Raw genomic sequence first — 15269 nt, 5'->3', positions numbered from 1 at the left:
TCGCATGCGATATTTAACGCGCATCTTGTCAGAAAGCCGGTTCTGTAATCAGCGGTAAATCTCCATCACCTGCGGGCTTTCACATTGAGCAGCATTAACTACACAGAGCCGTTGTTCACTGACGAGCTGCGCAAAACCACGCTCATATTCGCGCGATTTTTTGCGCAGCTCGTCAGTGAACAACGGCTCTGTGTAGTTAATGCTGCTCAATGTGAAAGCCCGCAGGTGATGGAGATTTACCGCTGATTACAGAACCGGCTTTACTGATAAGATGCGCGTTAAATGTCGCATGCGATTTATCGTGCAGCCCTAGTTTAAAGTGAAATTGCCATCTGCGGTGACATGAAAGGTCTATAATATTGGGAGATATATCAGATACAATGTGTGTAAAGAACAGCATTAGTTTATAACCCACAGTGGCTTACTGTTAAATGATGAGTAATACCTGAAGTAATATAGTCTAAACTAACTATAGAAAGGTGTATTGCAAGCTATTCAGTGTACAGGAGTCCTGACTCTGTACCTGTGGGGGTATTTAAAAACATAATGTCATCTCTGGTGCATCCTGGATGGGCTCCATGTCACAAATGTTCTCAGATGTTGTAGATGTTTGATATATGGTGCGGTGCAGGTGCACTTTGGGTGTGCGTAAGAATGCATTTTTGTGATCTCTAATCCGTATTGTTCTCCGGTTACACCAGTTGATGTCACGTCTGGTGTGTTTACGTGTCTATCTGTTATTGATAGGTGTTTAATGACACCTTCTGTTCTCAAAGATGGAGCAACTCTGTATGTTTGGGTCAGTACAGTCCCAGTTGGGGGGTGATCTGTACAAAGAGTTACTGATAGACCCCTATCAGCTACATGCCCTTGAGCGAGGATCAGGACAAATTTTCCTGACTGTGCTGATTTAATGGTCCAGTTCCTCAGAGGCATTAGAGAAACACATTCTCAGTAGAAAAAGACACAGCGTTCAATCCGTCCATCCATCCGTGTGACAGTGATGGAGTTTGGCTTTTTAAATGCCCCTGGCCAGAGAAACTGTCAGCTGCACTTGTTTGAAACTGTCAACTTACGGCTTCTTCACATTCAGAGCAAACAGGAATTGATGTGTCATGATTAACTAGTAATCTAGATTTAAAGTGAGATGCCATTTTTTTTTTGAATATGTGTATGACAAGCGCTGACTGAAATCACCAGCTCCAGATCTGATTGGCTGGCTTTACTTCCAGGATTAAGGACACAGTGTTTGCGACTCATGGGTATTTATTGAAGGACGAAGAACCACCAAAATGTCAATATTGTAAGCACTCCCTTGGCTGTAATGCCCACTTTTTAATGTCATGAGACAGCATTGTTTGTCAGGACAAACTTTGAAGGACTTGTTTTGTAAGATGGACACATTTTATATGTAAGCTTTATCTGCCACTAAATAAAAGCTGACATGACAATACACTTTAATACAACAATAACATGTTTTTTTCCTCAAAAATTGGTATCAAATGTTTGATAGATTTAGTTTGAGGCACCTATAGCACATTAAGTGGATATCCATGTGAAAAGCTATGTTGTTTTGTCTGTGAAATAACCATTAATCTATTTCACATGGATGCACGATATTGGTACCATATTGGTAATTGGCCAATATTAGAGATTGTGTTTTAAAATGTATTGCATATATACCAGCCAATAATGGATATTTCATTGGGTTATTTATTCTGTGTCAAATCAACCAGAGGTCCCCGGCTCAAATTTTTGATTTTGTTGATATTTTTCTGTAGAAAGACAAACATATATAGTGATGAAAGCGAAAATATTAAATGTCACAGATGTATATTTACTGAGTAATCCACTATTTTGTAGAATAGGTCACCTTCTAAAAGCAACCTATTTATTACTTTTCTTCCCTTGAAACCAAATAACTCTGACTTCATGATGCATTGCTGCATTAACAGGAAGAAAATTATAGTAACATAAACCAAGTTCAAAGTGCCCAAACAAAGGGAACGCTAATCACTATAATGGTGAATTTAAAAAACCCCACATTTCAGGAAAATCAACATCAATTTATGAAGTTAGCTTATGTGATGTTCTCTCAAATATTTCAGTTGTATTGAGAATTCAACATTCAAGATGACTTTGGGAAACGAGTGAATGCAACTACTGAAAGATAACTGCAGACATGGAAGAAATGGGTGAAAAGTCTATTAAGATTATTTTTCTTTTCTTCTTCTGTTGTTATGTTGCACATTAGCAACATATTAGTGCACTGCTGCCTCTCACTGCTTTATTAATGCCATTGGTTCCTTTGTGGCTACTTGAATATTTTAAATAAGTGTCACTCAAAACAGTAAGTAAATAGTTTTATTTGCCTTGAAAGTAGCTGTAACTCAATAAAACCTAGTAAGTGTAACAACTAAGTAAAGATTACTAATTAAATCTAAGTAAGGTAAACTATTGGATTTTACAGTGTACTTATTTCTTTTAAAGAGGAATATCCGAAGAACAAATAATGTTGAAACTAGAAATGTATCTCGTGATTTTCTATCAACACAATTGCATAGAACATGCATACTTCAGTGCCATAAATATTCTTTTTCCAAAGTTTGCATGCCTGGAGCTCTAAAAGTATTTCAAGATATTTTAATATCCTTCTAGATCCTCATTCTTAATAAACTTTCTTTTGAAATCTTAATTTTCAAGATTTCAAATATGCAGTATTGTAACTACACATTACCGCATTGACTTAAACCATATAGGGCCTTAAAAATGACGACTCAAAAAGAAGAAGTTTCATAAGAACAAGAATCTAAAATGACATTAAGATATCTTTAACACTTCTTGAGTTAAAGACTTGTAAACTTGGAGAGGTGTGTTGTATTCAATTGTTTTGTTAGAGGGAAACAAGATACATTACTAGTTTCACTATTATTTGTTCTTCAGACATTCCTCTTTAAACACACTAACTATCAGCTGTTTAAGAAGTTACCTACATTTGGTTTTTGACCATTGAAAATGTTTGAGCATATTGTAACCTTGTTGGGAACCTTCCAGGAGTATTTCGTTGATCTTCCTCTGGTAGTTGTGGCTGCTGTGATCAATGACTGAAACAGATCGCGCAGCTGTGACTCGGACACAAACATGGCGGCGATAACGCACTGTGACATCACATGGTCCCAATGGATGGAAGCCTATGGGAGTGTCGCAACTCTGGTATTCAACGGCTCATGTGACGTCACACCCTTACAGACACACCCACATGGAGGGCAAAACAAGGCTTTCCTCTGCTCACCGGCAGTTATTTTTACGAGGTTTGCATTAAGTAGTAATGTAGATGGTGATATTTAAAGGCCAAATTCAGTATACACCTTATTGATGATGCATACACAGGGAAGAAGATGAACCCAGAATATAAACACAATGCGCAAAGTTTCATATTAAATGTTTTCCCATAGCAAACCATAATAAAAAAAACACAACCATTTAGCGCATTGCGTTCATATTCCAAGCTCATCTGCTTTCCTGTATAAAGTACACATCATTAGACAGGTGCACAGAATTTGATCTTTTAATATCACTGTTTTAAAGGCACTTTAAGTGTTTTCACATTAAATGTTTTAGAATGTACAGCTGTTTAGTGACTGAAATATTGCGGCGGGTGCTTTATATGAATTGCTAATGGCCAAAACTTTCATTTTGTTCACATATCTTTGTTTTATTCTTTTGAGAGGTGATTAAATATTTTTGGATTGGAACAGATAGAAAATTGACAGGCTTGTGCTGCAGTTCTATGGATGTTTTGCCCGCCAGGTCTTTGAGCCAGTCACGTGACTGAAAACTATGAATTGACTTTGTATTGCGGGAAGCTGCCTCCTTGTCTTTTCTGACTTATAACAAAAAAACAGAACAATGTCTAAAAGCTGATGTGTGTCAAGGTGTACAGCAAACAAGCTAAAAAACTCAGAACTACGTTTTTATAAGCTGTCGACCCAAAAAAATGAGCGTTTAAGGACACAAAAATAGAGTGCAACGTGTCATATTACTCTGAGAACTACGCCCACTGGAGGGAAACGTAATCGGCGACAGGAAACATTAATTATTTTAAACCATGTCGAAGGATTATTTCAGCACCCTATGTGAACCTGTCAGGAGGAGATATATTGAGAAACGAAATTTTATTGGTCTAATGTCAGTGCCCCTTTTCCTTACCTTCCTTTCGTTGGAGAAATGATCGACAGCTTATAAAAACGTAGTTCTGCGTTTTTTTTTAAGCTTGTTTGCTGTACACCTCGTCACATAGCAGCTTTTAGACATTGTTCTGTTTTTTTGTTGTAAGTCAGAAATGACAAGGAGGCGGCTTCCCGCAATACAAAGTCATGCCGGTGGGCATGGTTTTCTGATTATGACACGTGTCGCTCTGTCTCTATGGAAAAGTTCAAAGCACAAAGGGAAGATATATTAATGCATTGTGTATTATATCTGTGCGATCGTTTGATCCTTTTTAAGACTTTTTAACAGTGTGTGCGTGAAGAACTATTCATAGTGCTCTCTACTCCAGTGTTGTGATCTAACAAACATCCGGTAGAAAGTAACATGACTTAGAATCTGCAATAAACTCCAGCAAGATAAAGTCTTTTTATGCAAAACCACTGATCTTTATCTACAGAACAAGTATAATAACAGGAATATTGAAACATCTTGGAGAGAGTTTCATCGTCTTGACTGTCGTAACTGAACGCGACATGCAGTTTGAATACTGAATGGAGGATGACTGACAGCCGTAGCGGAGAGAAGAGTTTACATCAACTTGAATTTAACAACATATTCATCTGTACCTCACATTAAACTATGAAACAGCTTCTGAAGACTTGGAATATAGTGCATGAAAACTTTATGGTGTTTTATAATGTTTTTGTGCCTTTCATGAAATTCGTGGGGCTTAAGAATAACACAGAATAGTATTCGCGTAATATCGGATTTGGATCAGTCTCGTCTGACTGATACCCGATCCTGCAGAAAATGGCAGTATTGTAGCCAATCAGTATCGGCTACAATACTGCCATTTTCTGCCGGAGTATCGGATCGGCACACCTCTACTGAAAATGTGAACAATTTACCAGTTTACTCATGGAGCCACTTTAGGATCTCCATATCTCTGGGATTGAACCGTCGATCGAGGGCCTTTTAAAATTAAGATACCAAAAGGAAAGTTTAAGAACCAGAATCTAAAAGGATATTAAGATCATCTTTAATACTTCTTGTTACAGGCATGCAAACCTGAGGCAAAAAAACACTAGAAGTGCTTTTTGCCATTTTTGAACTGTCACCATTAGCATATAGTAAAACAAAAATGGCGAAAGTCAACAGATTTTTACTAATAGACCAATCTCTGTGTAAAAATAAAATAATGATCTCAGGTGAAAATTGAGGCCAATTAAGAACTATTATAATTTTTTTCATAAAATCTAATATATATTAGGGATGCACAATATGCCATTTTGGCTATTAGTCAGTATTAGAGATTTTTAATTATTTTCTTTTATTTATTTTTGCTTTGTGTCCCCTATTCTTACCTTTAGGTTACCTTCCAGCACTCAAAGTTAAACTTTTAAAACCAGTAACAATTTTACTAACACTGTTAAATGTAATCTTTAGCAAATCTCAGAATGAATATCCATTTTTCATAATGTATATTATAATGTTGTGATGACTAAATTCACTGGCGTTTAAAGTGACTGACTTTAGTTTTAGTGTTTTTAAATTTAGACAAAATAGTAGGGATGCATCAATCCGATACTCAGTATCGGTATCGGCTCCGATACTGCCAGTTTCTGCCAGATCGAGTATCGGTCAGACGAGACCAATCCAAATCCGCTATTGTGCGTATACTATGCTGTGTTATTGTTAAGCCCCACGAAAAGCACAAAAACATTATAAAGCACCATAAAGTTTTCGTGCACTATATATTAAGTGTTCTTAAGCCGTTCCATAGTTTAATGTGAAGTATAGATGAATATTTAAGTCAAGTTCACGTAAACTCTTCTCCCTGCTGCAGCTGTCTGTCATCCTCCATTCAGCATTAAAACTTTGTGTCGCGTTCGGTTACTACAGTCAAAACGATGAAACTCTCTTCAAGAGTGCACAATAACTGAGATTTAAAACTGTTAAAAGAAAAGGCTCAATAAAATATCGCACAGATATAATACACTACGCAGCAATATCTCTTCACTTTTCTATGCGGAGTGCTTCCCTCTTTAGAAACCTACGGGTGACGTCACGGACACTACGTCCATGGTTTTTTACAGTCTATGGGAGCGCTGCGCGCTGTGACTCCGTGTTAAGTGCATCATTCTGCGCACGGGATGCGCATAAGCGCTTCGTGCTGCTCTATTGGAGCCATACCCTTTCGTATTATAATTTTGCGCAATGAAAGATTATTAATAGTCTTTTTTGTTCTGTTCTATCTATCATATGTTGTGTGTACATATATATATATACTGTATATACTGTATATATACATATACTATATATATACATATACTCTATATATTGTATATATATATATATATATATAATTTATTTAGGCTACTTGTTTTTCATGAATGTGTTCTACAACAATACAAAGAGCAATGTGTAACATTTTACCAGATTTAGTCCTACACTTATTAACTTTTATTTGTTCCCCACTAAATAATGTTGTTTCACTAAATGTTTAGTTCAGTTTAATGTTTTTATAAAATTATTGTGCACCCATGATTTTTCTAGAATAACATTTGCTGCTGAATTATCCACTAACCTAGTTTATAATAGTATTTTTTGTCATAGATTATGGTCATCTATTTTTTCATTTGTTATTTTTCATTAAAATGAAGTTGTCTATATTTAGCAGATTGTGTTTAACACACACAAGCGTGATGATCAGGTCAACACACAGAATTATAGAAATTCTACATTGATTTAAAAAACAAACTGTGCTGGTATCGGATCGGAGCGGTTCTGAAAAAATGGTATCGTTGCATCCCTACAAAATAGTATAGAATTTAAATATTTCGGCAATTATCAGCCATATAATGAAAAGGAGACAGAAATAAGTTTTGCTTAGTTAATTGTGCCCTTTCTCCCTAGTCGTCACATCGAAAAGGACATCCTTGAGTGATCTATCAGTGACTCAGTTCTACATTCGTCATCTGTGACTATGCAGTGCGCATTGCGGCCGTCTCAGATCATCAGCAGGGATTGACTGCTGTCAGCCATCCGACATGATGGAAACTTATATCTCATTCTCTCTTCTTTTCCTCTCTCCATGTCTCTTAAGTCCACTTATGTAAGTGCTCTTCCGAAAACATCTGTGCTTCCATTTGTACACACTTACAAATACTTGTTATTTTACATCCCCCCCCTCACGATACACATGTTCTGTCTCTCTCTCTCTCTCTCTAGACTTAGAGAAAGCCTCAGCAGTGCATGTTAAAAAATAGTAACCTGTCCCAAGCCAAATGGCACAGTGACATCAAAATGCACCTCTTTGATCATTTCAGCCATGCTTCATCTGACCTCTGAGGTGATTAATCCTCATATCTCAAAGTGTAATCTTGCAGGGAAGGTCCTTCTGTATGCATTAGCAAATACAGTCTGGCCAAAGTTCAGCTGGGATGAAATCCCTTTATTTTTGCCCTCTCATGCTCTCTTTATGATTAGAACATCAGAGGCTAGAGAAAATGATCAAATTTTGTAATCACTTTCATTTGATTACATCACACAAACTCCTGGGAAAATACAAACATTCTTAAGCACCGTTTACAGAGATATTAATGCATTTAGCTGCTGTTTTGTACTTTTTACTAAGGCCTGAAAATGATCTTTTCTTCATAGATTTGTGTAAATTAGGGTTGCGTATAAAAATTCTGGTTTATGCATAGAATCCAATAATTATTTTAATGTTGTGACTCATAATCCATAAATAGCCTGTACTATTTTGTCTAAATAAAAAAAAAAAAAACTAAAAACTACAAGTAAATTTAGCCATCACAGCATTATAATGTGCAGTATAAAAATGAACATTCATTTTGAGATTTGCTAAAGGTTACATTGTTTTTCATTATTAATGTTTTTTTAAGATTAAAGGAGTGTTTGAAGGTAATCTAATGGTTAAATTAGCATGCAAAAATAAATAATATAAAAAATTATTGATATAGCCAAAAGTCAGTATGGTACTGATATTGTGCGTTCCTAATGTAAATTATGTTTTATGACAAAGTTTGTAATGGTTCTTAAATGCCCTCTCCTGATAACTATTATATCGTAATTTTTGGCTGTTATCAAATAAAATACTCATTGTGTAGTTACACTGCAGTGCTTACACGTGCAGTGTAAAACAGGCACATTTTTTTGCAGTCAGCTTGCAGAACACACACGATAAGCTCCTAGCGCTTTCACCCGATTGGCAAAGTCATACGTTTCTTCCTGCTGCACATAAAAGCAAAGCTGATTTGGTTTGTCCTCAGTGACCTGGCTGTGGTGAATATGAGATATTTAGAGAGGTGCTGGTGATATGAGTGGGTTTTAATCCAGTCAGCAGCACATCTCCAGTCAAAGACACGGCAGATGTGTTTGTGTGGCTTACATCAACTTTTATTGCACGCATCTCTTATTGTATAACTCTTATAGACTGTTTTTACTCTACCAGTGACTGTTAGACGATGATTAAGGCATGTATGAGAACTATAAAACCTAATTTGCTGACATTTAGTTTCATGGTCTATCAAAAAATATATTAGTTGCATTATGAAAATTGATTATGCATCAAAATTATGCATTATGTTAATTATGTTAAATGACTGAAGACAGTCATATGCTTATATAATCTAACTGAATAAATTGAGGTATGCGTGTGAATATTTGCGTGTGTCTGCTTAAAATGCGCGCGTATGTATGTTTTTAGTTAACCAAGGAATTTCCTGTGGTTTCTGAAATATTTTGCAGATATGGCAGAAATCTGTTATCTAATGCAATTATTGTGCCATTTGATTAATGACTTAAAATGGGAAAAGTTTTTTTTTTTTAGTGCTTACACTTAACACCTCAAGAATACAGCGTAAGATAGATGGTGATCAGGATAAGGCCTTCATAGTCGATAGTCGTTTGCTGGCCTTTTTCCCTTAGAGCTGCTTACCGCAAGTATTCTCACACTTCTGCTGGAAACCCTTGAAAGTACTTTAAACAACGAAGTGTTTTGCCATACAGGTTAAGCGTTCTTCAATTCAGTTCAGTGAAGTTCATCCCCATGAAGAATATCTTCTGTATGCTAGTGAAAAGTACACATGATGCTATTGTAAAGATAAGACAAGGGTAACAATCTTCCTACTAATTTTCCCATAGCAAGAGAGCCATAAAGTTTCCTCAGAATGAGTTAGTGTTTTAAAGGAATAGTTTACCAAAAACATTTGTCATGTCATCATTCTCTCATCATTTACTCAGTCATTTCACTCCAGGCCGGTATGATTTTTTTTTTCTGTGCAACACAAAAGGAGATATTTAAAAAAAAAAAAAAAAATGTTCAAGCTGCTCTCTTCCATACAATGAAATTATATAGTGACCAGAATAGTGATATAGATACCATACAAGAAAAGTATCATAAATGCGGTCCATACTACTATGTTCAACTATGCTTGAGGTGTTATTCACTGAAAATCTCTTATTGTTAACTAAAACTGTTAAAAAAAAAAATTTGTTAATTGGAATAAAGCTGAAATAAAGTAAAATAAAATATAAATATTTGATGAAAATTATGTGTGGAAAAAAAGTTGCCTTGGCAACTGACTAAAATTGAAATGTTTAAGCTGAAGTACTAAAATTACTTAAAAACTGAAATAAAAATAAATTAAAGCTGAATATGAAAAAAAAAACTGATAAGAATGACGAAAACTCATGAAAAATGACTAAAACTAAAATTAAAAAATGAAAACATAAAAATAAACATTGATTCATGATATCAATAAATACTATAATAGTTTATAAATAATACTAAAATAATATTGGATAAGCTGTGTCAAGACATGCCACCCCAAGTTTGACATCAGTTGTGCCAAAACATCATTGGTTGTTAAATGTCTAGTAATTACAGAAGTGTTGATGAGCTTTGAGAATAAATGATGACAGAATTTTTATTTTGGGGTGCATTATTATACTAAAGAGTTGTTGGTTTATGGAGTAATTTTCCCATGATGAATTTCCTTCAGCTAACGACACCAGGAACCACACAGAGACTGCTTTATTCATTGACTAGAACAGTCGATTGACATAATAAATAGAAATAGATCATTACTGTTGTTAATATACACTGGTGTGCATGTAACTGCTTACAGTTGGTGTAGACTGCAAGGTCCAGACTTGAGGCATTACATGTTTCTGTGAGGTGAGTGAGTGTTGTATTTTTAATGCTGCAGGCTGGCTATGTTGCTGTAACGGTGTTGGTGGTAAGTGATAGGGCTGCGCTCCATGCCCTGTGTGTGCTCTGGAACAAACTGAAGTCATGTCCTGCAATTAAGCAGCTGGGAAATGGAGAGGGAGGAAGGGGCACAATGAGAGTGTTACTAGACCAGGATCTTGTTCCTAGAGCTTTGCATCATGAGGTGTCTGAACAGGAAGGAAGTAGAATCACTGAACTGCCCATTTGAGTCACAAGACATTTTGGACCCTGTTTACAAAATTGTTATTTTAGTGTTATTTATATGACATTTATTCATATTTTGAATGAGCCTTTATTTTTATATTTTCAGTTTTAATTTTATTTATTTTTTTCTTACATTTTTAATTTCATATTTTTATTTTATATCAAAGACAAGTTTTAATAGTTTGTTTTAATTACCAAAACCAACACTGTTTTAATCATGTTTAATGCTGTCCACTTGTAAATGGATCATCAAAGATGGTTGTAAACTTGGTCTTTAGGTTAACAGAGTTAACGTGAAAGATCAAGGTTGTCACAGAATTGCACTTTAGGTAGTATAGTTCATAAGGGTGGTCACTAATACATCTCAGGCTTTGATTTAGAGCAATTGTTTTTGATTGTGGCTTTTTTGTTCACAAAGCATTATGTCCATGTGACCACTAAATCCTGTCTTAATCTCAGGATTTTGCTTCTGAAAGCCTCATTAGTGTTTACATAGAAGTTAATAAAATTGCCTTTTGTCTATTTGTGTGGTTTAGAGGAGTGTTTCATTTCACTTTGACCTCCTTTGTGAAAGCATGTGATTTTTTTTGTTTTTGTTTTCAGGGACATGGCAACTTCCCCCAGCATGCTTAAAGTTTTTCAGAGATCTGAAATGTTTAGATATCAGTACAGATTGTGTATTTTGTCTCAAAATATAAACATTCATACAAAGTCCTTATGTCCTCTGTGATCTATTAATGATAGTGTGAAGATTTTATGGGTTATGCATAAACCTAATGATTGCTTTTGAAAACTGGCCCTTCCTTAGCCTGTTTCCATGGCACTTTTGTATGATGATAAGGCAGAAAAACAATTTGTCTGGAGTTTCAGAAAAAGGCCAATGAAGCAATTTCTGAGACTGACAGGTTTTATAATATTTTGTACCGCACAAGGGCAAATCAGAGAGCTTTGTCTATGGAGAGAGAGAGAGGCACTTCCTGTTTAGGAACACTAATCTCTCAGATTATTATTAGCAGTAAAGAGTCTTGAAATAGCACCAGGCCACTCTCCTCAGAGGAATGCTGCTAAGCTCTATCAGTGCTGCATTCTGCATGAGGAATCGCCCTGTTTTTAAAGTTCCTTATATTCAGTCAGGTTTGACTGCCAGTTATGATTGAACACATGACAGACATTTTTTCACGTGGACAAGTCTTTCATTTTGAAACAAATGCTTACTTGGTGTTGAAAGTTCTTAATACTTGTAATACTTGCAACACAGTTAGGCACAAATAGAGGAATGATCAGTCACACTCCAGAACCCAGAATTAAGAGAACTCTAAGAAAGAAGAATCTCCCTTTTCTAAAACATTTAGTTCAATACTTGGTCTAAATGTGACCCTGGACCCCAAAACCAGTCTTAAGTCGCTGGGGTACATTGTATGGGTCAAAATTATAGATTTTTCTTTTATGCCACAAATCATTAGGATATTAAGTAAAGATCATGTTTCATGAAGAAATGTTGTAAATGTCCTACTGTAAATATATTAAAACTTAATTTTTGATTAGTAATATGCATTGCTAAGAACTTCATTTGGACAATTTTAAAGGCGATTTTCTCAACATTTAGATTTTTTTGCAGCCTCAGATTCCAGATTTTCAAATAGTTGTATCTCGGCCAAATATTGTCCTATCATAACAACAAGCTTATTTATTCCGCTTTCAGATGATGTATAAATCTAAATTTTGAAAAATTGACCCTTATGACTGGTTTTGTGGTCCAGGGTCACAAATAAATCTGTGGGAAACTCTTTTTAAAAGCATCTTAAGTGAGCAGGTAAATTAAGAGGAGGAAGCTCCAGATGAGTTTTTTCCTTGTTGACTTTCTGATCCGTTTCTCTTCATTTCACAACCTTTTTTGTTGTGGGAAAAAAAGTGACTTCACAGATGGTATAAGAGGAACAGAGTCTGGGTGTTTCACAGCTGAATTACGTGAAGTCACTCATTAGGAATATTTTGACACTGATAATGTAAGGGGTCACATGAATAGGGCACAAAATAGGACCTAAAGATTTTTTATCTGACGTGGTTAACCTTTTAAAAATTTTATATGAACTGTTTTAAATTTTTGATTGATTTATTTAATTTATAATACTCCGATTATCATGCCGAGATAATATTATGTTGGATACTAGATATGTTAGGAAAACTACTAGTTTTCACATAAAACAAAACAAAACACAGGATCTGTGCCTCTGCTGCTTAAAAAAACCATGAGATGCCAAGGTGTACTTAATACATAGAAATTGCTGGGTAATGAGTAGTAGCAGTGTTAGTGAGACCTTGAGCAAAGGCATAAGATTAAGATCATATTAAGACATTTAACATCGTGGTTTTCACTTTAGTTTTGCTTTAAACCTACCTGTCTTGATGATTTGCATAATTTGAAAGGGCCTAAAATCCTTGCAGCGGGATTTAACTGAACCTGCTTTTCTGCCCCTCAAGTCTTTGTGTGAAAGGACAAAACACACACACACAGTTTTTCTAGTAAGGGTAGAGTGAATGGGTTACACACACCCAGAATGACCATTGACTTTGACAAATATTTCCTGTTGACCTCACGATTCAAATCGTGACTTACTGTTTTGCTATAATGAACTTAGGGCCAGAATTACTAACAGCTTGCGCCAGCTCAACCCCTCTTTTGGGCTTAAACTACTGTCAGGATTTGCTAAAGACACAGTGGAAAAATTAGCAATGAAAAGGGCATGGACAGTTTTTGCATCTGACCTTATTGCATATGCATTTGTAGGAGTTTCTCTTTCAGACATTTAAGGGAGGACGGTATATAAATGAATCATGCAACTTGATTTACTACGGTTTGCGATTGTCAATTTACAATAATATATGTGCCATTATTTATTGCCCAAAAAAGCTATTTTCCATTTGACATGGCTGTGATAGTTGGTAATTTGCAGTGCTCTTTGTAGATTGTGTTGGTCATTATGGAAATAATCTGAATGTGTGTCATGCTAAATTGCCCTGTTTAGTAAATCTGGCCCTTAATGTGTATAAAGCAAGCATTATTATTGGCGGACTGTTGGTTGTCTGATGATTTTGTCTGTTTTTGATCGACAGGTACAAGCCCTTTTTTCCTTTCCAAGTGCAGCCACCGCTGGCGTCATCATGTGACCTGGATATCTCTATCCGAGAGACACTATTGGTGGAGGGGCGTCTACGTGTCACACTTGTTGAATGTAGCAGGTAGGGCAGACTTCTGTTGCTGTGCGTGACACAATCAACATTTACTTAATCTTTAATCTTGTTTGTCTTTTCGGGCAAATAAAACATGGGAGGTTAGTAAGTACACTTGATTAGGTACCAATAGGGCATAATGATAATAATAATAATAATAATAATGCACTGTCATTAAAATGCTGGCCAGTGTAAGCAGATGGTTATTTATGTTATGGCCGATATTAAAATTCTGTGCTGTTTTGTCTAAATAGTATTAAAAATAAAACCCTAAAAAATAAAACCAGTTGTTTTATTGATTGATTATGAATTTAGGCATCACAACATTGTAATGTACAGTATGAAAAATTCATATTCATTTTGAGATTTGGTAAAAATTTAAATATATAGCAGTGTTATTTAATTGTTAAACTGTTTAAGAATTGGAGTGCTCACTTTAAGTGAGCATTAAATGAAGGCAATTGTAATCTAAAAGTAAAAATATGGGAAATTGTCATGCACAGCTGAATAAGCACAGTTTGTCATGTGTCATGTCATGTGTTCAGTGTCATCCCAGATCAGGCATATTAAATAAATTTTGTACTGCTAGCCTCTATTCAATAGATAAGTACATTTACACCTGCCTTTGTTTTCTTTAATTATCTTTACTTATATGCGTTGTTCAAAGTAGTAGCACATATAAAACTTACAAAAACATTCATATAAAGAGTCTGAAATTATATGTGTCTATTCAGGTCAGTACACTGCTGTTTCTGTTTTCTTACTCTTCTGGGACACAAAACTCATAGACAGCCATAACATTCTAAGCCAATAACATTTGAAATGGCCTGGTTGCAAGCTGTTGTGTTTGAGAACACACACACAATGCAAAAAAAGCTGTATTCTTCTCACTATTGTGTGTCTTTGTGTTTTTGTCAGATTAGTAACAGACTTCAATTGTGTTTGTAATGGGCTTTCTATTAATAATGCAGAGCCTTTGACAATTACAAACCCAACTCAACACTGATGTGGGCGTACACACACACACACACACACACTATTTGTAGTCTGCACACTGGATCTTTCCATGTGGCATTAAGCTGAGAGTTTGGTAAAGTTGCTAGCCGTCCAGTGTGTGTTTGCACAAGTCAGTTTATGTCTCAATTGTGCTGTGGCTTTTCCACCACCAGAGGGCAACAGTGGACCAGTCATGCTTCTGATGGGCCAGTTGTGTTTTGCTTGTTGAGGATTGTTTAGTTAAAGGGGTCATATGATGCTGCTAAAAAGAACATTATTTGGTGTAATGAAATGTGTTTATGCGGTTTAAGGTTCAAAAAACACATTATTTTCCACATACTGTACATTATTGTTTCTCCTCTATGCCCTG

General features: G+C 35.5%; 1 protein-coding gene across 1 annotated transcript in view; it reads left to right on the top strand.

The window, feature by feature from the left end:
- The window catches only part of LOC107689806 (PDZ domain-containing protein 8-like), a 45665-nt gene that overhangs the window by 5515 nt on the left and 24881 nt on the right, over nucleotides 1–15269 (top strand). The window contains exon 2 of the mRNA XM_016487966.1: nucleotides 13787–13912. Within this exon, the coding sequence (XP_016343452.1) occupies nucleotides 13787–13912 (126 nt within the window). The remainder of the gene's footprint in view (nucleotides 1–13786; nucleotides 13913–15269) is intronic.

Source organism: Sinocyclocheilus anshuiensis, unplaced genomic scaffold (genome assembly GCF_001515605.1).
Source record: "Sinocyclocheilus anshuiensis isolate Anshui unplaced genomic scaffold, SAMN03320099.WGS_v1.1 scaffold918, whole genome shotgun sequence".
Taxonomy (NCBI): Eukaryota; Metazoa; Chordata; class Actinopteri; order Cypriniformes; family Cyprinidae; genus Sinocyclocheilus; species Sinocyclocheilus anshuiensis.
Note: the sequence above shows the minus strand (reverse complement) of the source record. Positions and strands in the feature narration are given on the sequence as shown.